At 44.2% G+C, this 26,508-nt stretch overlaps 1 protein-coding gene and 1 non-coding gene across 3 annotated transcripts; one reads left to right on the top strand and one right to left on the bottom strand.

Annotated features, from left to right (window-relative positions):
• Nucleotides 1-1,034: 1,034 nt before the first annotated feature.
• Nucleotides 1,035-26,508, bottom strand: YWHAQ (tyrosine 3-monooxygenase/tryptophan 5-monooxygenase activation protein theta). Of its 2 annotated transcripts, XR_009448041.1 has the most exons (7): nt 26,351-26,508; nt 25,581-25,933; nt 7,262-7,385; nt 4,922-5,085; nt 3,979-4,074; nt 2,883-3,263; nt 1,035-2,101 (listed from the first exon to the last, which is right to left on the bottom strand). XR_009448041.1 is itself a non-coding variant. In XM_059660566.1 (6 exons), exons 2-6 carry the CDS (start codon nt 25,872-25,874, stop codon nt 2,042-2,044), a joined length of 738 nt encoding a protein of 245 aa, XP_059516549.1. In that variant the 5' UTR covers nt 25,875-25,933; nt 26,351-26,508; the 3' UTR covers nt 1,035-2,041. The 2 variants fall into 2 exon arrangements, 1 of the variants encoding a protein (XP_059516549.1); XM_059660566.1 differs by lacking the exon at nt 2,883-3,263.
• LOC132213981 (U6 spliceosomal RNA) lies at nt 12,569-12,675 on the top strand. Its single transcript, XR_009448094.1, has one exon. It is a non-coding gene; the product is annotated as a U6 spliceosomal RNA (small nuclear RNA).

Raw genomic sequence — 26,508 nt, 5'->3', positions numbered from 1 at the left:
AATAAATGACTGCTTTATAGTGGAAGACTCATTTGTAGATTTCCCTTTTGCCGTTTCCATCTTAGGTATTTTTTTCCTTTTTCTGTCATCTTAGTGATTCTTAAAGCGGCCTCAAAAAAGGCAGCGTGGAAATGTTTTCTTTGCCCTCCAACATACAAAATAGATCTGGAAGAGTAAATTCACATCGGTTCATGGATTTCCTCCCTGGAGGAAATGATCCAAATTCAGTGTCAAGATTGGAGTTTGTACTCATAGACAGGCTTGCAGAATCTTGTGTGGAATTCGAAATATTTTGTTTGCAAGCAGTTGGGGAAACAATGGATTCAGACGCTTGTGTTAAGTTCTATTTTTAGATATATCTCTCCCTCATTAACAATAAAAAATGTTTTGTGCTTCATAAAAGTGTCTTACTGACTTGGATTTTTGGGGACCAAAGCCCTAATAATCTTATTTAAATGAGTACTTCCCCAAGTCCCATTCAATTCTGTCTTTTCATTTCCCCTCAGGAAACAGACCAAGTGCAAATGAAACCTTGTTTCAGTCACATTCTGGGAGATAAAGAATCTTACACAGCTTATTTTTCAATTACCTTTTGACTTGGATGCTATAAAAACAAAATTATTTGGACTCACCAACCGTACAACTAAACAAGGGATCTTGTCCTCTGCCATTCTGTTGACTGTCCACTGGAGCACAGTCCACCACCAGCCAACGCACTCAGAATCACAGTGTTAACTTCTCTAGTTTGAAAATGTCCACTTTATTCCATAGAACACTGAACTGGAGATCATTTACATCTGAGGAAGAGATGGCCCACAAAACTGACCTATGGATAAAACACTACCTCTAAGAAATGTAGTCCAATTTTACACACTTCCAGGCCCCCCTACACAAGTGTATCACAATGCAAAAGTATGGGGATCACTACTACATTTTACAGAAGATAAAAGGGAAGTATCAATAAACTTCAGAGAGTAGTAAATTCACCTGTCCTTTAAAATACAAGTATGCCATTGTTGCAAAGCCATAGTAAATGGTTTATAAAATGCAATTTTATTTTACGTTACTCTGCTGTTACATAGGGCATAACATTTTCAAAGGCTTTTTTGGGACTGCAGTCAATGATTAGCAACACACAGTGGTGGCCCAACTCTCTAAATAACAATCGCTAAACAAACTGGACACCTCTCACATGTGCACAAATCTGCATGGAAAAGTACTAAAATTTTAAACTTGGACTTGTGTACTTTATTTCCCCATTCTACGGTATTAAGAAATGACATGCACTTTAATTTGCCAAAAGCAACGCTTGTATTCTGGCAGCATCATGCTACTTTATTGTCTAGTAAAGTGAACACCAGAACTACAAAGGCAGAAGGTGTAAGTGAATTTTTATTAGGAAGGGAAGTTGTCAACCAAAACAGCAGCAAATGAAGAGTGAATGAGGAAACTCCCTGTTGTCACAGCTACCCAAGACCTCCACCATGTGTGACACAGGAGGCTTTTCAATTTGTGACCCGCAGCCCAGAATTATCAAATGCTTCCCATTCAACCTAATACTTCCGGATTCCTGCCCAAAAGGAATACATTAAGAACATGGAAACTTGCTCACTGATAGGAAACCCCCAAAGAGTAAGGGAGGGAATGTAGAAATTAAGAAGTTATGTAAAACACTCTTTTAACTGTAATTAACTACATTTTCAGATCTTCACAGTAATACAAAACACAGTCACTTGCAGAACTGGTTCAGATTACTTAAATACCAAATGCATTTTTAGTCCTCTACGTAAGTGTTTGGAAGTTACTTGTGTTTATGTGAAATGGAGCTATTAATACTTTGCTACAGCAGTGACTGCACACCAGGAGGGCCAAGACAAACACAAATCAAGGAATGGAGTTTCCCACAGCTGCAGTGTGAAAGGCTAGGAACAGCTGATTCCGTACACGTGAATGGTTTCTTTGCTCTAGGAAATCCACATGGAGGAAGGAATGGAGATGTGCACAGAGGTTTCTGGAGGGGAGGACGCCACCCTGTCCGCGGTCAGTTTTCCGCGCCTTCTGCCGCGTCACATTCTTCTCCTGCACTGTCCGATGTCCATAACTAGGAAAGAAAGCGGACTCGGTTACTACGTCCAGATCAGACCATTACACCAGGTCCTGCCGTTATATCAGAATGTAATTCCGAAAGCAGTCAAGTATCTGAACAACAGAGATGGTGACTAAGACTGAAAGCTACTGTTCTCAAAACCCAAATACCACCAACTCCCCCCCAAGTGACCCTGCAGACTGTTCACAAAGTGACACACATACAGACACGACCGAGTAGCTTTTAAAGCTTACTCTCTCTGAGTACTACAATTTCAGAAAAAGCAGGCAACATCCTTAGAATTGATTGCTCTCTCATTCCCAGCAGCCCAAAGCTCTGCATGAAAGCACTACTGAAATGCAATTTGAGATTAATAAGGCAAAAACATTTTAGGAGGGAGGAGGACTGTGATCATAACTATTTCCAAGTACCTGAAGAGCTATCATATAGTAAAAAAAGCCAGCTCACTTAGTGTTGCTGCAGAGGTGTGCATGAAGACACACAGAAAGGATTCGTGAACTAGGTAGGATATTAAAACAAATCCAATTGATCTGAAGGATCTAGTTTTAGGATGGAATGAGGAATTGAAAATGGAATAGTCAATATTTATCAACTATAATCAATAGCTCACAAAATGGATTTCTATTAGACCAACATCAAGACACTGCTTGAATTTCAGGAAAGCTGGAATCTTATATAATCTTTAAGCTATTGTTAGGATACTAATATAAATAAAACAATATCCCTGAAGAACTGTCTCAATAAGAGAGAAAACAAAACCAGTAAAGATACTGACAGCACCAGGCCGTGTCTGGGAAGAGGTCCAATCGCTCAGCGTGCCTTTCTTCCACAGAAGCGGTTTATGCTGTTCATTCTTCTGTAACTGAGAACTACAGGGATTTCTAACGGCTGGGAAGACAGTGCTTTCATAACTTCCCTGCTCATCAAAGCTGAGCAGATACGGTGCTGGGATGAGAAAGAATCCTATCCAGCAAAAGTGGGAGCCCCAGCAGGGCTTGGGGAGGAGAACTACATTTATAAGACGGGGGTGGGGGTGGGGTTCCCCTTCTTCCAGTCGGTCTAAGGTTTTGACACATCAAATTTACTTGAACCTATAGAAGAAGCTAAGGAAAGCTCAACCTGTATTTTTTTTCTTCATTATTTTTTCTATTATCATCTGCTTGTCCAAGTAGTAGGAAAGAAATAAAGAAAAAACAAGTTAAGAACATCATGTTCAGCTTGCAAAGGAAAAGTTGATTAGAACAAGGCATTTCATGTGACTTTGGAGATGCTTAAATGCCTACAATAGTGCCTACCTGGCTATGGCTACTATACCTAAAGGAAGAAAATACTGAAGCCACCCAAACCCTCCACATGAGTAACTTTAACATCTCCACCCCACGAAACAGTCAGTGATATAAACTGATTATGAGTTCCTGCAACCTCAGTACCATCCCAGGAGGATCTGATAAAATGCCCATTTGACTTGAAAACCTACCTACAAAACCCTAACAAGCATGTAATACTTTTATTTATGTATCCATAAGTTGATTTTCTAAGAGAAAGTGTAGCTATTAGATAACTACCCCAAGAGACAGGGAGCCCGAAATCTCTCTATATAAAAGGCCAATATGCAACGTGTCCCCTAGGGAGTTCAACTGGGCATTCAATTGCTTGCTATGACATGCGCTGACCACCAGGGGGCAGCGCGGAACATGACGGGTGACCAGCTGAAGCTGTGGGGCGCTGAGGGAGCGAGAGAAGGAGGTGGGGAACCTGATCACCAGCCAGGCCTAGGGACCCTACCCATGCACGAATTTTGTGCGCTGGGCCACTAGTAAAATATAAGCACTTTTGTTCCTGAAAAGGAAGTAAAAATATGAACAACTCACTGTGAGGTTGTCCCTAAGCAACTGCATGATGAGGGTGCTGTCTTTGTACGAGTCTTCATTCAGTGTATCGAGTTCTGCAATGGCCTCGTCAAAAGCCTGTAAGACATTAACATCCATGGTAAACCATATTCGTATTAATGCAACCTGGTTAGTCCACAATCACAAACCATTTTTAAAAAATAGGTGAACACTCACTTTATGCTCTGCTCTAATAAAAAATAAAACGGTGGAATCAGATTCTCAGTTTAAGAACTTATGAGTATGACTTGAAACTTAAAAGCTATGTGTACTCAATCAGTAAATAGGCACTTTTTTTTTTTTTTCATCCTCCCCTGGGGATATATTTATAGATTTTAGAGAGGGGAAGAAGAGAAACATCAATTGGTTGCCTCCCATACGTGCCCCAACCGGAGATAGAATCCAAACCTAGGTATGTGCCCTGACCGGGAATCGAACCTGACGCCTTTTTGGTGTGCCGGCTAACGCTCCAGCCGACTGAGCTGCCCGGCCAGGGCACAGGCACCTCTTAGTGCTTCCACAGGACACAGCACAGTAGCTATGCCCAATATACTTCTCACCAGTAAGAACTAGAATGTACTTGCAAAGCCTCTCTAGCAGTCTCCCTTTTTTAAACACCGAGGAATGCAGCTACGCTAGCAGCCAAACCTGGCAGGCACCCCTCCATTGCTTCCATCCTTCTTTGATTACTCTGATCATTATGCTCTTTAGACAGATGTTACTGCTGACAGCCACAGCTGGGAGAGAGCAAGATATTGAGAGGGGTGGTGGTAGGTGGTCGTGATGGTAAGAAAAAGGAGGAGAGAGCCAAACAAAGATAGTAGAAATCATCCCTGGGTATCCAAGTAAATAAAACGCCTGTACTTTAGCGTTTGTTATCTCCCACAGCCGCCGCTAAAGAGGGGTTTCTGGACCCGCCTCTCACCGTCTTGGCCAGCGTGCAGGCGAGCTCGGGGTTATTGAGGATCTCATAGTAGAACACGGAGAAGTTGAGAGCCAGCCCCAGGCGGATCGGGTGTGTGGGCTGCATCTCCTTCTTGCTGATATCAAAAGCCTCTTGGTAAGCCCCTTGGGAATTGTCTATCGTTTCTGTGGAGGCAGAAGAAGGAAATAAAAAAGCGGGACACCGAAAATACCACCCAGCCCACAGCACGTTAACACAGCGAGCGGACGCCACCAGCTCTGGGAGAGCCAGACGCTCTCTGCAGCCTTTAAAATCACAGCAAAGCAAAACATTCCCTTGTACTGAGCATCCAGAACCAGTTTATAATGTTGGCTTATCATCAGCTTCACCAAAAACAACGTAATATAGCACATCAGATTTTTACATCACTGGGGCTAAAACCATTTTCTTCTTTCATTTTCTTCTTTTCATTTCATTACTTGGAAATACAGCAATTAAAAATAATTTGTTATATGCCAATAATATCTTAATAAAGCGGAGGGAGGGGAGAATTGGTTATACCCCTTCTCAAAATAGTGAAAACACTTTACAAACATCACCACCACCAAAATCTCTATTTTTGTGGCTTATTTGGAGAAACAATACTGATCCTTGGAATCAAGATGTATTATGTGCAAAGCATATAAAAGTGCCAACATATAACAACAAAGTCTGCTCTGACCAGAGTTTGATTACTGGCCTAATAAAAATGTCACCTTCCTGGAAAAAAAAAAAATGTTGCCTTGGAAATACTGACCTAACCGAAATTCAACGATCCCCTTGCGGCTGAACGTGCGCCTTCCTTCCTCCGAAAGGGCGCGTTTACTGATGGAAACATGGCTGGTGCAGCACAACATGCTAAGGAGCTCCGGCTGCCTGGCCCTCAAGGAAGCACTACAATGAGCAAAGCGTCTCAGCTCCTAGGCCCGCGGTTCTCAGCCTTCCGGCCCTTTAAATACAGCTCCTCATGCTGTGACCCAACCATAACATTATTTCCGTTGCTACTTCATCACTGTCATGTTGCTACTGTGATGAATCGTCATGTAAATATCTGATCTGCAGCATGGTCTTAGGCGACCCCTGTGAAAGGGCCGTTCGACCGCCAAAGGGGTCGCGACCCACAAGTTGAGAACCCCTGTCCTAGGCTGTATTAAAGACCGTCTACAAGTTCTAGAAGGTGGAGTACTATGCATGGGACTAGAAAATGCCAGGAAGCCAGAAAGAGTGAATCAGACTCATGCTGGGGCCAACGTGCTGATGTGTGAATGTTCAGCTCTGCCATGTTCAATTTTGCTTATTTTTACGGCAACAGAAATTATACATCAATAACACAATAAATTTAGTACACAAACTTTGTTACAACAGGGTAACTAACTTTCTCTGTATATCTTGTGTGATAAAATTTGTAGCAGAAACATACAGAACATTTAATAGGCTCTATATTATACTCAGCTACCAATACTCCAGAGGACGGAGTTCACTGCTAATAAATTTACTTTCATTTTTTAAACAATCAAGCTAGGCAATTCGGTTATTCTTCTCCCCATGTCTTTTTTTTTTTTTAATATATTTTATTGATTTTTTACAGAGAGGAAGGGAGAGAGATAGAGAGTTAGAAACATCGATGAGAGAGAAACATCGATCAGCTGCCTCCTGCACACCTCCTACTGGGGATGTGCCCGCAACCCAGGTACATGCCCTTGACCGGAATTGAACCTGGGACCTTTCAGTCCGCAGGACGACGCTCTATCCACTGAGCCAAACCGGTTTCGGCATCATGTCTGTTTTTTTGATAAATTGTGTGCCGGCACTAATACTCTGACGTTAGCTCCCCTCAGAAGCCTGGTTATATGTAGCTAGTAGACGATGTCATCCTTCACAGTAGGCAGTGGCTAACATGTCGAACAGAAAGGCACGTCCTGTTTCTATGCTCCGTGTCCTCTCCCAGGCGAGTTTCACGGTGTAATGACACTGAAGGTCCTACGAGATCGCCCTAAGCACACGCAGAGAGCCCCGGGGCTGAAAACACGGTGCACCAAACCCGAAAGCATAAGCCATCACGCCTGTCTTCAATAACGTCTTGTCAGATTAAAATCAGAACGTCTGCATTTAATTTTTTAAAAAGAGCACATAATGTAAACTCATGACTATCCATTTTTGAAAACATAAGGCAACATTATTAATTTTCTTTTTACGTAGATTCCAAAATGTTTCTTAAAGTTACAAAAGGCCTGGAGACTACACAGAAGCTACTGTCACCGTGTCCCACTTACCCTCCCTTCTATTTACATTTCAGCTTTGCCCAGACACCAATGCACTTACGTTTTCGATCATCACCACATGCAACTTCAGCCAGGTACCGGAAGTAATCGCCCTTCATTTTCAGATAGAAGACCTTGCTCTCTGGATTAGTTGCGTTGGCTATTAAATACTTATCCAACAATTCCTGAAATGAAACATGAGGCACCAGTGAGAGGCTAGCATTACCGTCCAGAACTAACAATGATATGCAGTTATCGTCAGCGCACCACCCGGACAGAGCAGGAGCTGGAGCTGGAGCAGGGCCCGTGCTGCCCGGTGAAGCCTCGGCTCACAGCGAGTCACTCCGTTCTCACGGCAAAGCGGGGTCACAGCAGACACAAGCAGCGGCACCTGCTCCCCGTCACTCAGCGCGGGAGTTAGACGAGACCCCGGGGGGCTCTGCCACGCTGCCAGCTCTGCTGAAGGCGTCTTTTACAGCCACACAAAGAGCTGCGTGGTACCTTTACTACCCGGTGCTTCCAGAGTCAGTATGGCAGGAGAGAGAGTGACAGCAGAGAGGAGTCTGACTAGAATGGGGTCTTGAGGTGAGAAATGTGATCCTAGCACAAATCCCTCCTAAACCACTCAACCAGACGTGGGCGTCCTCACAAAGACTGGCTTCCCTTAAAAAAAATAAATAAATACATCAATTTTTTTCTTTATTGATTTCACAGAGGAGGGGAGAGGGTGAGAGAGAAACATCAATGATGAGAATCATTGATCGGCTGCCTCCTGCACCTCCCCCCCCCCGGGATCGAACTCACAACCTGACTGGGAATCAAACCCTTGACCCCTCCCTGCATAGGGGGGCACTCTAACCAACTGAGCCACACCAGCCAGGTGATGTACAACTTTCAACAACAACAACAACAAAATCTCAATACAGGCCAGAGAAAAAGACAAAACGACAAGGGGCTTACTGCATCAGAAAATCTTTCCATCTAAGGCAAAAAGTCAGGGTGGGAGAAAGGAATCAGTTTTAACATTTATAGAACTGAAAGTTCCCCCACGAAATTCTCCTGTCCATATTCCTGTCAATTACGCAGGCGTTCACCTTTGTAGCTTTTTAACCAGCAAAACTTATGATTCTGGGAGGTTCGAGAGCTACAGTTGGGGCTCCCCCAGCGCTGAGTAGAACACAGGTAGTGCGCTCCTTTTTGAGAACCTGAAAGATTTGTGAAGTCAGTGTACTTCCTACCCAAGTTACAAGATGAACTAGTAGTAACTGAGAATACTCTATAGCAAGAAACCTCAAATATGAGCAAAGTTAGAGGAAAGAATAGGGAGAACTAGCGGTAATGCCACACTAAGAGCTTTGAACTTTTTTTTAAACAAAAAGTTACCTATAAAAAACAAAGTCAGCTATGTGTCAGACTGTGCAATTGTACATAATTCAGACAACCAACTGTACATAATAACCCCTTTCATAACTAATATTTTGTGACTCCTTAACTATCCTAAAATGAAATTGGTAGCTAATAATATATTTACATACAATTTAAAATATACACCAATGTCAAACGGGGGCACCATTAAATTTCTTAATAAAAAAAAATATATTCCCCTAGCCCATTCTTCTCAATGGCTAGCGTCAGCCTGTGGACTGAAGCACCCCAGATTCAATTCCAGTCAAGGGCACACGCCAGGGTTACGGGCTCCATCCCCAGTAGGGGGCGTGCAGGAGGCAGCCCATGGATGTTTCTCATTTATGTTTCTCTCTCCCTCTCCATTCCTCTCTAAAATTAAAAAACATAATCTAGTCAGATGTTCGCATCTAAGAATCACCTTCAATGCCAAAAACCTTTGAATACAGACTCGCACAGTCTGTTCAACTACAACGAATAGCCTGACCAGGCAGGTTACAAACAAAGCAAAGGAAAATCTTTGATTTTTACATGGTAGTTGCATTCCTGGTTAATTTTATATGCATTAAAACCATAAAAACAAACAAACAAGAAAAACTGTGTGTTTAAATGTAAAACAAAATTAGTTTTTGGCCTCAGGTGAATACTAGTAAGTTTCTACCTACATGAATGAGCGCTGGACGCTCCGTTACGCAGCACTACCGGGTGTCCAGTGTCATGATCTCCACCCACTCCGTGTCAGCAGAGCCTCCCACCGCCGGGGAGGGACACCGGGTGGGTCGAAGGCACACACAAAAGTCCTTTGGGAGCACAGCCGAGGAAACAACGATTTTGTTAAGCAACTGGAAGAATTTTTCTTAAGAAGGTATCAAGTGAGCTGCGTCTTAAGGGTAAAATAGGATTTGACAAATAGGCAGAAGCCAGAGCCCCGTGGCAGGAAAAGGCACAGCTGCACAAGAAGGAGGAAGCCACTGAAGACGGTCATCCACCGAGAGCACATCTTTAAAAGGCACCAAATGTCACATTTACCAGAGATTACATCTGAGCACTTCAGAATAATGAGCGCTGAAATAACCTAATCTAGAGTCTGTCTAGAGCAAGTTCCTTAATTTCCTCTTCTGTAAAATAATCAGAATCCCTTCCAGTTTTTAACCTGTGTAACTCTAAGGCACTAAATCCAAAGGGCAACCTGTTAAGCAGATCAACTTCTAGATAAAAACGTGTCCTTAGTGGTTTTCATTCATGAAATTCTGTTCAGCATCTGGCATGGTGCCCATCACACGCCAGGCTCCTCTGTCAGATGGCATCAGCCGTGGATGGCAGCCTGCTGGAATGCAGGCAACAGCAGCACACGTGGTACGGCCTCAAAAACGATACAGCAATTGTCTTGAATTACTTTTTTGAAAATTCTTTACTTTTTATCAAAGCAATAACATGCAATAGTCAACTATCACACTAACAATTCTAATGAAAAGCCTCCCCATTCTGTTCGCTCGCTGTTTCGTTCCTTCAGCGAAGTTTTGGGTGTTTTTTTGAAAAATCATTACTTCATACTCCAGTTCAAATTCAACAGCACAGCATTATTCCTCCCTTATCTATAGCTTCTCTTCACATAGCAAGACGCTCGTTTCCATTTAAATAACAGGTAACAAATGTACATCACACAAGTTCAAAAGCAAAACAACCAAGTTTCTCTCCCTTTCCTGGGTCCTCATCGACATGCAGTTCTTCCCTCCCTCAAGGCACCCGTACCATCAGTTTCTTGTACATTCCTCCAGGTATCTTATACATGTAAAGTCCACGTATGTCCCCCTCCCGCATGCTAGCATTCCATACACATTGCTCTTGCTTTCCCCATAGTAATCCCTCTAATAATAATCACCCCATGCCCATGTATTATAACTGCTTCACTATGTGTAACGTTGTACAGTGTTCCACTGCACGGGCATAAGGTAATTATTTAAATAGTTTCCTGATGAACATTCAAGTTGCTTCAAATCTTTTGCTATTTCCCACAATGTACCGAATGCATCTGATCTGTAAGATACACTATACACTGTCCTCCTGGAGGCAATTCCACTTGCACTCCCACTAGCAAGGTATGACTGTTCCTATTCCTCCATATCCTTCCGAACACAGAGAATTCAACTTTTCCATCTTTTCCAACCTAATAAAAAAAAATCTTACTATAGCTTTATCTGTAGTTTTCTAATTTTATAAATTATGTTATAAATGAAATTGAATATCTGTATGTCCTTTTCTATTATTAGCTGTTTTTATCCTTTGCCTAATGAATTATGTCCTTACAGATTTGTAGGAAGTCTTCATATGTTAATATTAGTTCATTTTCCAGATGTATCTCATATGAACTTCATGTTTTTAAAGATTTTGTCTGGCAATAAAACTGCACTTACTAATATTTATTATATTAAATCAGAGAGTATTACCAAGATTTCTGACAAATATGAGAAGCAGAAGTTAATGTGACTATTCAATTTTAGAACAAATAAAATATATGAGCAGAAGACTTGTAACTGAAATATAAGTCTGAATGTGTATTTAGCGGATTGTCTACCTGACCATATGAAATGGTTAACACATTTTAAATGTCACCTGAAGAGCAGTAAATCAGATTCTCTCTCTCACACACACACACACACACACACACACACACACACACACACACACTCGCTCACTCTCCGTATGGAGCACTTATCACACCTTAACGGAGACGCTCAGGTTCTGGCAACACAGTGAGAGGGAGCAGACCTTCCCTTCTTCTAAAAATAACCAAATGTTCAACAGAAATAGATAAAATGGAAGAAAGAAATACAGCAGAGCACCAAAGGGCAAAGAAAGATATCCAGGCACTAGAAAAACGAAGCAAAGAACTAACAGTGAACATTCACAACACAATGGATGGTGTGAGGGCGCTGTGAAGTGGCAACAAAGCTACTTCCCAGGCTTCTGGGGGGCAGGAGGGAGGCCCCCAGAGGGTGCAGTCTCCCAGGAGGAACTGCGCAGGTGCTATTCAGATGTTTACTTAAGCCCGATATGTAAAGCCACAGGCAGAAAATGGGTGTAAAAGCGGGTGGAGCTTAGTGTGCCCAGCAGCAAACCATCAGAACCAGATAGATACAAAGACACTTCCCCAGTCCAAGGCACACACAAGTCCCACAGAAAAAAGCTCCACTCATATCATTAAAATAACAGAACTCCTTGGGGGCAGATCCACCAAAATGAGGGATCAGCAAATCAACAGATGTTGGTCCCCAAGAACTTAAGAAACAAAAAGAGTGTGTAATAAAACATAAAGTATGCTGAAAATGACTAAAGCATCTTTTAAAGATATATATGTATTTTAATATTTATGATTAAATAGATGATGCCCAAGACTGGCTTCAAAATAATGGCAGGAATATGTGTGGAAATATAAACAAAACAGAATTCATAATGACTGAATTATGAATTCTGGTTATTTATTTCATTAAAATAAGCAAAAAGATTAAAGAAAGAAAAAGGGAAAAAAAGGAACAGAAGCTAGGGAAAAGGACAGGATACAATGAATCAAGAAAAAAGACAGCTTGTAGGTGTAAGGAGAGGGAGAAGGGCTTTTATAATTTAAAAAACAAACAAAAAAACCCCACAGAAAATTGGTATAACAGAAGGCATATTTTAAAAAAATACTTGAGAACACAACAGAATGAAAAAATGTGGATAAGTAAAAAGATGCAATTAGAAATATCTGATACGTCATCTAAGATAGTATGCAATACCAATTCCAGAGGAGAGACTAGAAAGAATGAGGAAGAGATGTAATTCAGAGATAATGGTTGAGACTCTCACAGTAATAGTATTAAGATAATTTTCATAGTGGAAAAGCACACTAAATCCCAAGGAAGAGAAAAATATATTCATACCTAGACCACCATGAAAAACTGTAGAATGCCAAGACGAGAACAGTGTGCTCGCTTCGGCAGCACATATGCTGAAACTGGAACAACACAGGCAAGATTAGCATGACCCCTGCGCAAGGATGACACGCAAAAAAAAAAAAAAAAAAAAAGCAACCTATAAAGGGAGAAACAGCATTATGTTTTCATCAAGTATCTTCCAAGTGCTAAGAAAAACAACTGTCCGGTAGAATTCTATAACCAATTAAAGGTACCGTATAAAAGCAGGTGCAAAGTAAAGACATTTTCAGACAAAGACAGAAGTTCCCACTCAGACCTTCCCTGAAGAGTCTTTGTAGAGTAGTAAGGAATAATGGGCTAAAGAGAAGTCACCAATTAGAATAATCACAGCAAAGTACCAAGTAACTAAAAAACTTCTGGCCATAATCCATTTAGTTTCCACTCTCCCAAAATGAGTAACACAGGATCCTCAAGATGATGAGTAACTACATGTGCTACTCCATGTTCACAGAGGATAGTATTTCAAAAGTTCCTTTGTATTAGTTGTGTGCAAAGGACTGAGTTGGCTATTAATGCACATGTTTCCTAACCTTTTAGAGGATTATCTAAAAGTAAGGACAGCCCAGCTAGTGTGGATTGGTGGCTGATCGTGGACCGTGAACCAAGGGGTCACTGGTTCGATTCTCAGTCAGGGCACATGCCCGGGTTGCAGGATCGACCCTCAGTAGGGGGTGTGCAGGAGGCAGCCAATCGATGTTGTTCTCATTGATGTTTCTATCTCTCTATCCTTCTCCCTTCCTCTCTCTCAAATCAATAAAAACGTTTAAAAATAAATAAAATTAAGGACATTTATGTTTTTTTCTTTAAACAAGAAAGTGTCTGCCTTTAAGGCTACGCTTTCTAAAATCTGATAACTATAATCTGCTACCAGGAGAAAATATTTCATTGAAACAATCAATGATCTCAAACATTTCAATAACCTACTATCCATTTTAAGATAACTGACAAGATATGGGTTCATTTGAGAATTTTTTGTTTGTTAATCCTCACCTGAGAGTATTTTTCCCATTGATTTTGAGAGAGAGAGAGAGAGAGAGAGGAAAGGAGGCAAAGAGAGAGAAAAAGAAACACTGATGTGAGAGAGACACATAGACTGGTTGCCTTCCGAATGCCCCCCAACTGGGGAAGGGATGGAACCTGCAACCCAGGTTATGTGCCGTGACCAGAAAGCGAACCCAAGACCCTTCAGTGAGCCAACAATAACCACTGAGCACACAGGCCAGGGCCATTTGAGATTTTACTGGCAAGATTTTAACCAATTATCAACATGGTAATTACACACCAATCTGTCCCAAACCTAGCCAGGCAATTTACTTTTACAGCTCTGTACCTCAGTTTATTCATATGTAAAACAGAAGTAATGACAATCTCTACTTTATGGGGTTGTTGTGAAGGTTAAATAAGTGGATACAAATTGCTTAGTATCCTGCTTAGTATATAAATCTCAATCACCATGCACCACCACACAGATCTTTCTCTAAAGCAGCGGTTCTCAACCTGTGGGTCGCGACCTCTTTGGTGGTTGAACGGCCCTTTCACAGGGGTTGCCTAAGACCATCCTGCATATCAGATATTTACATTACGATTCATCACAGTAGCAACATTACAGTTATGAAGTAGCAACGAAAATAATTTTATGGTTGGGTCACAACATGAGGAACTGTATTTAAAGGGCCAGAAGGTTGAGAACCACTGCTCTAAAGCATCAGACCAAGTGCTCATATATGCACTGAACATACACACACACACCCACCTCTGACTAGGCCATTGGGACTTTAAACTTACTCATTTAAGGAAACATTAGTTTTGCCTTCCTAACACAATCTCCTGCCGACCCCCGCCCCCCCCCCCCGCCCCCTTTCAATTTTCTGTCTTGGGAGAAGCCCTCTGTGCCCTAGTTAGAGCAACCTGGGTGCAACTGTATTGCTTCTTTGGCTTCATAATCATCCGGGCCCTGGATGTAAATTTTCTCCAAGTGCAGACTTTGTTTGGAGAACTTCTCAGACAAATAAACAAAAGAGGTTACTTGGGAACATATAGCTCCTCTTTCTTAACTATGAACCACGGAAGGAAGGAGAAGGCTGTACTGTCTGGATTGCACACTGCTCCTAGCTACCCAGGCTCATCAGCGCGGCCTCTGACTCTTCTCCCCCACTTCCCACCTGAGCACAGGCTGTCACAGAATTTAATCCAGAACTTCCCAGTCCCACTCCTATTCCTATACCCCAGTGAATCGTATCATTTCACCTCAACGAACCCAATAACTTAACGGAGCTACCAGGCTTAGGGCTCTTCTTTCTCTCATCCACTTTGTGCTCTGTTGCCAATTAAGCCTCACTTCCGTTCTGGGCATGTTAATCCCCTGCAAAAACCCCAATGGCCTGTTAAAGAACTGACCTGAAGCCTAGCACTTACGGTCCTCTAGGATCAGGCTCTAACCTACAGCTTCCAGCAAACATAAATGGCAAAGCGATACCAATCCCTGCCTGGCCAGTGTGGCTCAGCGGTTGAGCATTGACCCATGAACTGAGAGGTCACCAGTTCGATTCCTGATCAGGCACATGCCCAGGTTGTGGGCTCAGTCCCTGGTAGGGGGCATTGCAGGAGGCAGCTGGTCAATGATTCACTCTCATCATTGATGTTTCTATCGCTCTCTCCCTCTCCCTTCCTCTCTCTGAAATCAATAAAAACATTTAAAAAAAGAGAGAGAGACCAATCCCCTGAGCCATAATAACCACAGGGTGAAGCTGAGGGGCGGGGTCATTTTCCCCCATGTGCCATACAACATGGTTATTGTCCATGCGCCACAACACAACAGGAGTGGGGAACAGTCTTAACTGACTGACATCCAACCTTATTTCTATTATTACCATTCCCGCACCAGCAATGTGGGCTCCCACATACTTCAAGTGGCACTCCAAGGAGCAAAGCACACAGGCATTCACTATGGGAGATGCTAGAAATACAGCAGCTCTCGGGATGGGCGGGATGAGAAGGCAAATGCAATGGTATGTCCAGCACTGTTACGGGAAGGGGTACTTGGGGCATGAACTGCCTTCCAAGAGCACCTGTCCGGGGCTGATCACAGTGGTGGAGCGTCCAGTCTATAAGACCATCCAACTACCACTCTTGGTTTCTGCAACCACCAAGCAATCTTCTAAATGCTAATCCGCCTGCAAACAAGACACATGGCCAGACCACGACTCTGCCCAATTCCTAATTCTTTAAGTTCCCCCCTCAGTGTGCCAACAAATTAGACTGGAAGCCCAGAAGGCCAAGGGGACAACCCTGGACATGAGCGCACATTATTCTTTTACCCACGTGGCGCCCCTGAAAAAGTGGCCAACTTCCATTTATTAAAACTCTGGAGCATTCATGAATGTGAATGTGCCTTCCTGGGAGAAAGGGTTAATTAACATCAATATTTGTGTAGATGAAAACCCACCTTTTATAAAGTGTTCAAACTTTTGAGATATAATTCTAAAAGTAACAAAAGACTAAAACCCAACACTGGCTGGAATATTTGTCAATTAATAAATTCAAATTACTATTAACGAATGTCACCCCAATACATTTAATTAAAAAAATAATTAAAATTAATATGGCCCTGGCTGGTGTGGCTGGTTGGTTGGAGCATCATCCCGTGCACCAGAGGGTTGAGGATTTGATTCCTGGTCAGGGGGACATTCCTAGGTTGTGGGTTCAATCCCAAGACGGGGCGCATACAGAAGGCAACCGAGCAATGTTTCTCTCTCTCTCTTCGTCCATCCCTCTCTAAAATCAACTTAAACATACACACACACACACACACAGCAAAACACCTAATATAAATGAATGTGTCATGATGAACTGTCATATGGTCAGAGAGTTAATATGGACTCCTCAGACACAAAGGGTATGTGCCACTGTAGTTATACATAGTGAAAGTAAAAATAAGTCAGATTAGTCTATGCAAAGTGGCTAATTACTTTTGGGGGCAAAAGAAAACCAGGGGATGACCAGGCAATGGGAAGGAGGCAGAAACAGATGAAAAGAATCCAAGGCTCTCAATACAGAGAAAAAAGCTTTATCTATCTTCCTGCCCCACATATTTCTAAACTCTTTCTTCTCCTGGTCCATAAGCTCTCTAGCTCCACCATATCCCTTGACCCAGGCAAAATGATCACCAATGACTAATATGCAAGCAATAAACATGGTTAGACCATGACTCTGCCCAATTCCTAACCAAGGCTATCAGCATGTGCTACAGCACAGTGGTGCCTTTTAGGGGCTAGGATGGCCCTGTAGTAAGCAGAGGATCCCCTCTGCTCCCCTAAACAATCAGCACTTGAACCCCAAACAATAAAAATGGTTTTGTATAGGAATCTTCATCCTGTCTCCCACCTCAGCTACAGAGCGTTACAACTGCAATGGTAAGGACACACAACAGAGTTTTAGCCTCTGACAAATAGCGGAGTGTGACTGTCATGTGCCGATATTAAAGAAAATCAGTCTTTGCCCCTTACTTTCCCCAAAGCAGCTGAGCCAATTCCAGATATTAGAAACAAATGTAACGCCCAGTCCTTCGTCTCTGACCTCTGTCTGCTATATTTCCATATCTTAGCAACTGACAATGCTAGCAATATAGAAATGTCATACACCTGCTTAGATTCCCAACTCTCTAGCCAAGATATATACAGGGTTACAAGACACTTTAATACATACATCCACTGGTGACACTTAGCACTACTTTCTAAATATATCAACCTGCCAAAAAAAAAGATAAATACACAACCGTAATTTACCAACAGTGACAGATCAGTACTAACAAAGAACCAAGGCAAATACCCATCTCTTTACTTCCTTTCCCTTAGAGCAGTGGTTCTCAACCTTCCTAATGCCGCGACCCTTTAATACAGTTCTTCATGTTGTGGTGACCCCCAACCATAAAATTATTTTCGTTGCTACTTCATAACTGTAATTTTGCTACTGTTATGAATCGTAATGTAAATATCTGATATGCAGGATGTATTTTCATTGTTACAAATTGAACATAATTAAAGCATAGTGATTAATCACAAAAACAATATGTAATTATATATTCAATATGTGTTTTCCGATGGTCTTAGGCGACCTCTGTGAAAGGGTCGTTCAACCCCCAAAGGGGTCGCGACCCACAGGTTGAGAACCGCTGCCTTAGAGACTTGCAATTTACTAGTATCCAGAAGCTACTGTAGCCACTGATTTGTGAAGGAAAAGACAAATGATAGTGGAAAAACAAGTTTTTCTTTTTAAAGAAACAAAACAACCGAAATAGTAAGTCAAATCTCAGTTTGGTCGTCATAAGTAATCCAAGTGAACAGACATCCTGATACCTAATAAAAAGGATGTTCTAATAATTAAAATAGGTCAAAACTGCCTTGCTAGCTTGGTAAATAGGTCAAATTCTGCTTTATCCTAAGAACTCTATTAAAAATAGATAATAGCTTATGCTAGTGAAGATACCAGTGCACTTTCACGAGTTGTCTTTTTTTTTTTTTAATATATTTTATTGATTTTTTTTACAGAGAGGAAGGGAGAGGGATAGAGAGTCAGAAACATTGATCAGCTGCCTCCTGCACACTCCCCACTGGGGATGTGCCTGCAACCACGGTACATGCCCTTGACCGGAATTGAACCTGGGACCCTTGAGTCCGCAGGGCGACGCTCTATCCACTGAGCCAAACCAGTTAGGGCACATGAGTTGTCTTTTATAAGTCGGTGACAAACTGAATTAAGCCATTTCTACCATACATTATAGAAACCACATGATTACAGATGAATTTTTCCACCTGTGGCTAACCCATGCCACATACATTGCCCCCTGTTGTATTACATACAACCCTCTACTCCAGCCTCTGGCCTACCAGCTTTGTTACAGGGCACAAAGGGAAGAACAGGATCAACAAGAATTTTGAGGCTATGGTAGGAAAATTATTCTGCACTTGCAACTAAACTTAATGGGTTACTGCGAATATTCAACTGAACTACTGAGTGCAGCACAAAAATAACCTTGGGAAATAAAGTACTGCTCCATCGTTTATAGAGGGAAAAATGAAGTCCTTATTCTCTCACACCCTTCACAGCTTACCCAGAGAGATCTGAACTGGGCACACTTTATTAGAGACAGCCACAGAGGAACGCAGGACACCGGTAAACTCCAGACAATGCAGAACTGCGCCTCATTAGTAGACTTGGTGAGAAAGAAAAGACTACATTAGTGTAACAACACATTCTTTTATGTGGAGAGAATCAGAGCAAAGGTAAGAAAGTACACCACACAAGAGAGAGCCCTGGGGAGATCCAGGCCACTGAAGAAGAGGAAAGAAGAAACAGTGAGAAAGGAGGCTAGAGACAAAAGCTGGAAGGTCTCTAGTCCCGTTAAGGAACTTGGACTCCACCTGGTGTGGTAATGGTTGTGAAATTTTAAAAGCAGACATTATTTCCTCCCCCAGGTCTTTTAAAGTAAAACCAGTGCCTAGTAAAAGAGATAAAAGCAAGCCACTCTAGTTGAAGAGCCTGGATGCACAAAGGCGTGAATCCAGCATTTCCATACAAGACAGAATTCAGAGAGTGTGTAAAAGGCTGTACAGTAAAAGGCAGTGGGAACGGAAAGCGCACTAATGTAACAGCTGAATTTGAGTTCATAGCTAACTGCTGAGTAACTAAACCTTGGTTTCCTTCCAGGTAAACCCACCTCATCTACCTGTGATTGCAAGGAAAGGGACCCGAAAGTATTAGAAGTTATAATTTTAAGTGCAATGACACCTAAATTGTACCTTGTGGGACAGGTGTGATCTCAACATTTAGAAAAGGGAAAGGCTTTACAAATGAGAACGCAGTGGTGGGAGGGAAGCGAACTACGGGAGTGTTTGGGTAAACAATTTGGCTGGAGCACAAAGAATGAGGTGATTATAAGTTTTCCTGAAGTACCTTTTATGCCAAACCACTTGATTATGTCATAAGCTGAGATCTCAGATCAAGAATATTTTTCATATGGGACAACCGGATAGCCCAGGGGTGGGCAAACTTTTTGACTCGAGGGCTACAATGGGTTCTTAACTGGACCGGAGGCCGGAACAAAAGCATGGATGGAGTGTTTGTGTGAACTAATATAAATTCAAAGTAAACATCATTACATAAAAGGGTACGGTCTTTTTTTTTTTTAGTTTTATTCATTTCAAACGGGCCGTAGTTTGCCCACGGCTGGGATAGCCACATGAAAAGAATGAAGAAGGCTAAGGCTGGACCCCTTCCTCACACCATATGCAAAAATTAACTCAAAATGAACCAAAAACCGTAATATAAGAGCCAAGACAATAAAACTCTCAGTGAAAGCGTCAGTGTAAGTTTTCATGACCTTGGATCAGGCAGAAGCACAAGCAACCTAAGAAACAAACAAACTGAATTTCATCAAAATTAACAACTTTAAATATTTTAGCAAGTGTGGGAAGGGGAAGAGGAAATAAAATTTCCCATGGTGCCATCAGCACAGCAGTACCCCCTTATCTATAGTTTTGCTTTCCTTGATTTCAATTACCCCTGGTCAACCCCAGTCCAAAGATATCACATGGAAAATTCCAGAAACAAACAATTCATAAGTTTTAAATAAGTTTTCAATTGCATGCTTTTGTCAGTATTGTCATGAAATCTTGTGCTGTACCACTTCGTCCTGCCCCAATGTCAATCACTCTCTTGTCAGAGTGTCTACCCTGAATCAGCTTCCTGCAACTAAACAAGCAGCAGCCATCTCAGCATCAGGTGGGCAGTCAGACTCAATGCTGTGTTCAGTAACCCTTACTTTACCTACTGATGGTCCCAAAGCACAAGGGAAGTGATGCTGGCAATTCAAACATGCTACAGAGAAACCATAAAGTGCTTACATAGTCTCTATAGGGTTGGGTACCATCCACGGTTTCAGGCAGCCACGGGGGGAGTGGGGGTCTTGGAATGTGTCCCCTGTGGCTAAGGGGGCTAGGGGGACTAGTGTAGTTTGATAAAGTCACTTCAATATATACCACTTCCGCCCTGGCCGGTTTGGCTCAGTGGATAGAACGTCGGCCTGGGAACTGAAGGTTCCCAGGTTCGATTCCGGTCAAGGGCACATGCCCGGGTTGTGGGCTCGATCCCCAGTGGGGGACTTGCAGGAGGCAGCCGATCCATGATTCTCTCTCATCATGGATGTTTCTATCTCTCTCTCCCTCTTCCTTCCTCTCTGAAATCAATAAAAATATATAAAAAATATATAGATATACCACTTCCTATGGCAAATGTCAGTCCTTAGATGTTTAAATATTATATATATAATTTTTATGATATATTAAAAGCTAAATTTCATAGAAATCAACTTTCATATAGCAAAAGTGTGTTAATGGAATACTTAGTCCTTCCCAAATGGAAGTTTTGACTCCACCAAGAACCAACTACCTGTCTCTGCACTCAGCCCCCAAATCATCCCGAGCATTTTCTGACTAAGGACGCGTGAACCTTTACCGTGACCTTTCTCACCTCCTCCCTGGTCCACCAGAATCCCGAGGGCAACACCAGCACTGAAAAGTACACATATTGCCAAATACTTGGCAAAACAGTACCAGGCGGAAAGGTCAGAACACTTAACATATGTTTCACTGCAGATGTCTAATTCTCCAGTTTTTTTAAAAGAACGAAACTTTTCTGAGCTGTGTTCAAGCAGCGTTTGCTTGGTGGAAGGAGCAAAACAAGAGGGAAAATGAAAGTACTAATTCTAGGTGAGTAGTATCAATGGAAGTTACTTGGGCTTAAAAAGTCTGACCTGATGCCCGGCCAGTGTGGCTCAGTGGTTGAGCAATGACCCATGAACCAGGAGGTCATGGTTCAATTCCCAGTCAGGGCATATGCCCAGGTTTCAGGCTCGATCCCCAGTGGAGGGCATACAGGAGGCAGCCAATCAATGGTTCTTTTTCATCATTGATGTTTCTATTTCTCTCTTGCTCTCCTTTCCTCTCTCTGAAATAAAAATATATATATTTAAAAAAAAGTTTGACCTGAAAATCAGTATCTTTATGGTTCCACATACCTTCTCACCTATTTCCCAGAATCACCCCCGACATTTACAGACAGCAATCTAAGACTGTCCCACGGAAGCATTTACACTACATTTACAGAGGTCCTTATAGTCATGGCCCCGCCACCGTCCCATTGCGAAGTGTCTCCATTTCTCTAAGTAAAGCCTGCAGCAAACATCCAGGAGACAGGCGCATAGTCAGTCGGTCAACTAGAGAGTATGCAACACATATTTAGCAACACACGGCCAACTTCAACTGAGCAAAAGGCCCAGGTAACAGAGATCATGGAATACTGCTCGTCTGGATAGAAAACATGTGACTGGAGAGCTAAGATCTGTGTGAAAGACCCGTCCACTGGAGTGGTTCAACCAACGCTGGTTAACAGCCAACCTGGCTTGCTAGCTCCGAGTTTCTCAACCTCGGCATCACGGACTCCTGGGCTGGGCATTCCCTGTTGTGGGGGATTTCCCTATGCATATGGTGTTTAGGAGCGTTCGGGCCTCTACTCATCCTGTTAGTAGCCCCCGCCCCACCAAAAACTGTCTCCAGAACTGGCCCCGTGTCTCCTGGGGGTAAATTTACCCTGGTCGAGAAGCACGGCTCTAACCTTACATTTATATGCCTATAAATGCAATATTCCACTCCATTTCATCCCCCAAAACACAACTCTCGGCTTCAAGGAGCTTATAATCTAAAAGCCAAAAAGCCCACAAGTCAAGGAGTATTTTATTGCAATATTCTGTAAATAAGTAGGGCTTCAAAATTACAGATCCTGGCAGTTTTTTCCCACCAGAGCTACCTTCCCTCTCTCTTAACTTACAAACATCATGTCTTATCTATCTTGAACTATACAGATCCTCAAAACAGAGGTTCAAGGCCCACACTGTGCGCTCCCGTCAGCTTCCATGTATTGAGGGACAATGTGTCTCACTTCACTTGGAGGCACAGCAGCTGCCCTGCCTCTCACTAGGCTTTGGGGTGCTGACCAAGTTACTTAACTTCCTATGCCCTCGTCCTCTTAGCATTAACCCAGAAACAACACTATCAAACCTAACTTCTGGGGACAGAGTCAGTGTATAAAGTGCTTAATAGCCTTTGCCCTTTACTCATTTGGATTTGTAATTATTTTCTGCCCTCACAGTTCAGTAGCCTCTCAATAGTGCTTATCCAAAGGGTTGAGAGTTGTCTACCATGTTCATTTTGAGTAAATAGTTCAAATAATCCCACCCCAACCTACTTTATGAAGAGAAAGAGGAGGCTGAGGATCTGTTATTTAGGACCAACATTCTGCCTCTCTGTTCCTATTACTAGTCTCCTACAGCGAGCTTCACCTCCTTCCTCCACCCTATTCTCCTTCCTGTTCACCAAAGGAAAAAAAGAAAACCTCACTCAGCACCATGTTCAGAGACGTCAGGTTTCACACCTTTCCTCTTTATTTTGACAAACTCATTACCACGAGCTCTAGATGTTGCCAACCGATGCCACTCAAAAATCATTAAAAAATCTCCAATGTCTCCCCACTGAACCAAGTGAGGAAACGCCCTGGCGATCATCCTCACATGGCTCTTACCTTCTCCAGGCTTCTCTGCTGCAGCGGCTCTATACATGCTCTGCTCCGTCCCACAGAGCCTTCTCCCCGGAGTCAGGCCTGTCCTGTACATTCCTTCTGCCTGGAAGAGGGGCCCCTCCCCTCCCCTCCCCTCTATCCTCCTCCCTCAACTCCACTCCCAAAACCCGCTCTAGGAAGCCTTTCCTGAGGGTTCTGTTTCCTTAAAACTACACCTAGCCCTCGCTGGTTTGGCTCAGTGGATAGAGCATCGGTCTGCAGACTAAAGAGTCCCAGGTTCGATTCCTGTTAAGGGCACAGGCCCGGGTTGTGGGCTCGATGCCCAGTGAGGGGCGTGCAGGAGGCAGCCAATCAATGATTCTCATCATTGATGTTTCTACCTCTATCTCTCTCTCCCCTCCTCTCTGAAATCAATACAAATATACCTTAAAATACACACACACACACACACACACACACACACACACACTACACATAACTTGTTCAAAACCATTCTATGGGAATTCTATTCTTTTCGTTTTGTATTTCTCACATTCACTCCTTACGCTGTGGAGGACAAACACCATGGCTCCCAGCTTTGTCCTTCCTCACAGTGCTGATGGGCAGTGCCTTGCACCTCCAAGCTCTCAAATACAGCTGTCAAATGGAAGGTGGTCTTTCCTAGGATTTTTATGATAAGTTGGCCAATAAGTCACAATTAGACTCAAGCCATTTTACCGATAAGAACATTTTATTTATGCCTCAGATTAATAAGGTTAAATGCTTCTATTTCAGTTGCATAAAAAATTGTCCTAATTTCAGGGGAGGACAATTTTTTATACTAAGTGACTTAGCAATTAAGCAAAACTCTTCTCCACTTATGCCATCATAGAAACTAAAATTTATAAGAGCCATAGATTAAAAGAAATATTCCTTTGGCACAGAATTAACTTGGAGAACAGGAAAAAATTTTGTGGTAATTTGGAATGACTGCAGGGTAAGTAACACGCTGGGAAATAATCACTGAACAGAGAGACTGAGATATGCTACGTGAACCCCTATAAATCCAGGAAAGCCCCATTAACATATGGAGTTCTTATGAGCCTTCCCTTGGTAACAGACTCGATGTGTCAATGGGCATGGCCATATGCCATTGCAGTCTATCATCACTTTCCAGTTGGTAAATTTCATGAACACAGCAATTCAGTTGGGAAGCTTTTATGTAAGTGCCTCCTCTATGCCAGGCAGGGAGTGGAAGCTAAGAAGATAGATGAATACAATGCAAGCAAATAATTTCTAAACAAGGCACTCGGTACACACCCTGCAATGCTTCTTGCCCCTTCACCAGCTATCTCCATGGTTCTGTTTATTGTATTAGGAAAATAGGTGAAAGAAGTGAAACACTCCAGGATATTGGGCTGGTACTTAAATTTTAAACACTTATCTTTGATCAAAAGACCCACGCAATGACAGCGCTGGAAGGTTCCCTCCCACGAGGAAGGGTGATCGCAGGCTCACCCGCTCCACCCAGCAGCCACCACCGCTCAGTCCGGACAGTTCAGAACCTGGAAAGCTGTCCCCGCGACCGTGCACCAGAGAGCAATGCAAGTCACTCCATCGGTGCTTCTAGAGCAAGGAAACGCGACCAAACACCAAGTTTCCTTTAGATTTAGCTGCGCCTCTTCCACACGGACTGAACTTGCCCCCTCCCCGCCTTCTGAGCAGGGAAAAAGCTCAACAGATATGTTCCTCCTCGGAAAATGAATGCTCCTCCTCGGAAAATGAAGCGATCTGTTCACATTTTCAAAACAAACGCCCGTGGCCAGGTTCGGGAGGACAGCCTCATTCACACACACATGGGTGCCCGTGGGAAAGGTGCCTGCCTGCCTGCCCCTTTTCCCGGCCGAAGCCTGGAGCCCGGGAATTGATGAGATGCCGGGTAAAGGGGTGCCAGGCGGCCTGGGCGAGCTGAAAAGCGACTCTGGGTCTTGGGGAAACCCGCCTGGGTGTTGCCCAGCCCTACTGGGTGGGCAGCGAGCCGGGGAAAGACCCGCTCCCCCTGCAAAAGCAGCTGCTGCTGCCTCCAGCAGCGGTTCTCAACCTTCCTAACGCCGCGACCCTTTAATACAGTTCCTCATGTTGTGGTGACCCCCAACCATGAAATTATTTTCGTTGCTACTTCATAACTGTAACTTTGCTACCGTTATGAATCGTCATGTGAGTATCTGATATGCAGGATGGATTTCCATTGATCGCGACCCACAGGTTGAGAACCGCTGCACGGGAAGCGCACACGTGGGGGGTCCAGGCCCCCTTGGCGGACCCTCGGGGCCGGCCTTTCCCTCCGGCTCCCGTGAAGCCCTCCACGAGGAGCGCCCGCCCGTCCCGACTCACCAGCACGGCGGTGCAGATGGAGCGCAGCTCGGACTCCACCTTCTCCCGGTAGTCCTTGATGAGCTGCAGCTTCTTGTCCGAGGTGTCGGTCTTCTGCTCGATGCTCGAGATGACCCTCCAGGCGGACCGGCGGCCGCCCACCACGTTCTTGTAGGCCACCGACAGCAGGTTGCGCTCCTCGTTGGACAGCTCGGCGCCCTGCTCCGTCACGGCCTTCATGCAGGTGGCCATGTCGTCGTAGCGCTCGGCCTGCTCGGCCAGCTTCGCCTTCTGGATCAGCTCCGTCTTCTCCATGGGGACGGGGAGGAGAGCGCGGGCGAGCACCGGCGGGTCGGAGGCGGCGTGCGGAGGGCCTGCGGGCGGGCGGGCGGGGGCGCGGGGAAGGGCGGGGGCGGCGCCGTCAGACAATGCGCCCGGGCCGGGCCGCCCGCCGCCGCCCCCTTTGTCCGTCCCCGCACGCGCGGCTCAGTTGAATTTCCCTCCCCCGCCCACGCTCCCCGCGGGGCGCCCGGGACGCGAGGGGCTCCGGCGGAGGCGGCCCGGGGCGGGGGGAGGAGGAGGAGGAGGAAGAGAAGGAGGAGGAAGAAGGGCCGCTCCCGCCCGCCCGCCCTGCCCTGCCCAAGATGGAAGCGGCCGTTGGCTCGCACCTTCCCGCCGGAGCCGTCTCGAAGGAGAGCGGCGTCCGGGCCGGCGGCTCCCCGGAGCCGGTTCCCCGCCCCGCCCTGGGCCCGGCCAGGCCCGACGAGGCCCGGGGCGACCCCGCGGCTCACCTTCACGTCTCCGCGGCCGCGGCGCGAGTCCCACCACTTTGATCCGCTCCTGGCTTTAGTCGAGGACCCTCCCGTCTCAGCCTAGCCCGCAGCCGAGGGGCGGGCCGCCGCGCCGCTGCCCTCGCGCCCGCCGCCCAATGACGCGCCGCGTGGCACCG

Source organism: Myotis daubentonii, chromosome 12 (assembly GCF_963259705.1).
Source record: "Myotis daubentonii chromosome 12, mMyoDau2.1, whole genome shotgun sequence".
NCBI lineage: Eukaryota > Metazoa > Chordata > Mammalia > Chiroptera > Vespertilionidae > Myotis > Myotis daubentonii.
Note: the sequence above shows the minus strand (reverse complement) of the source record. Positions and strands in the feature narration are given on the sequence as shown.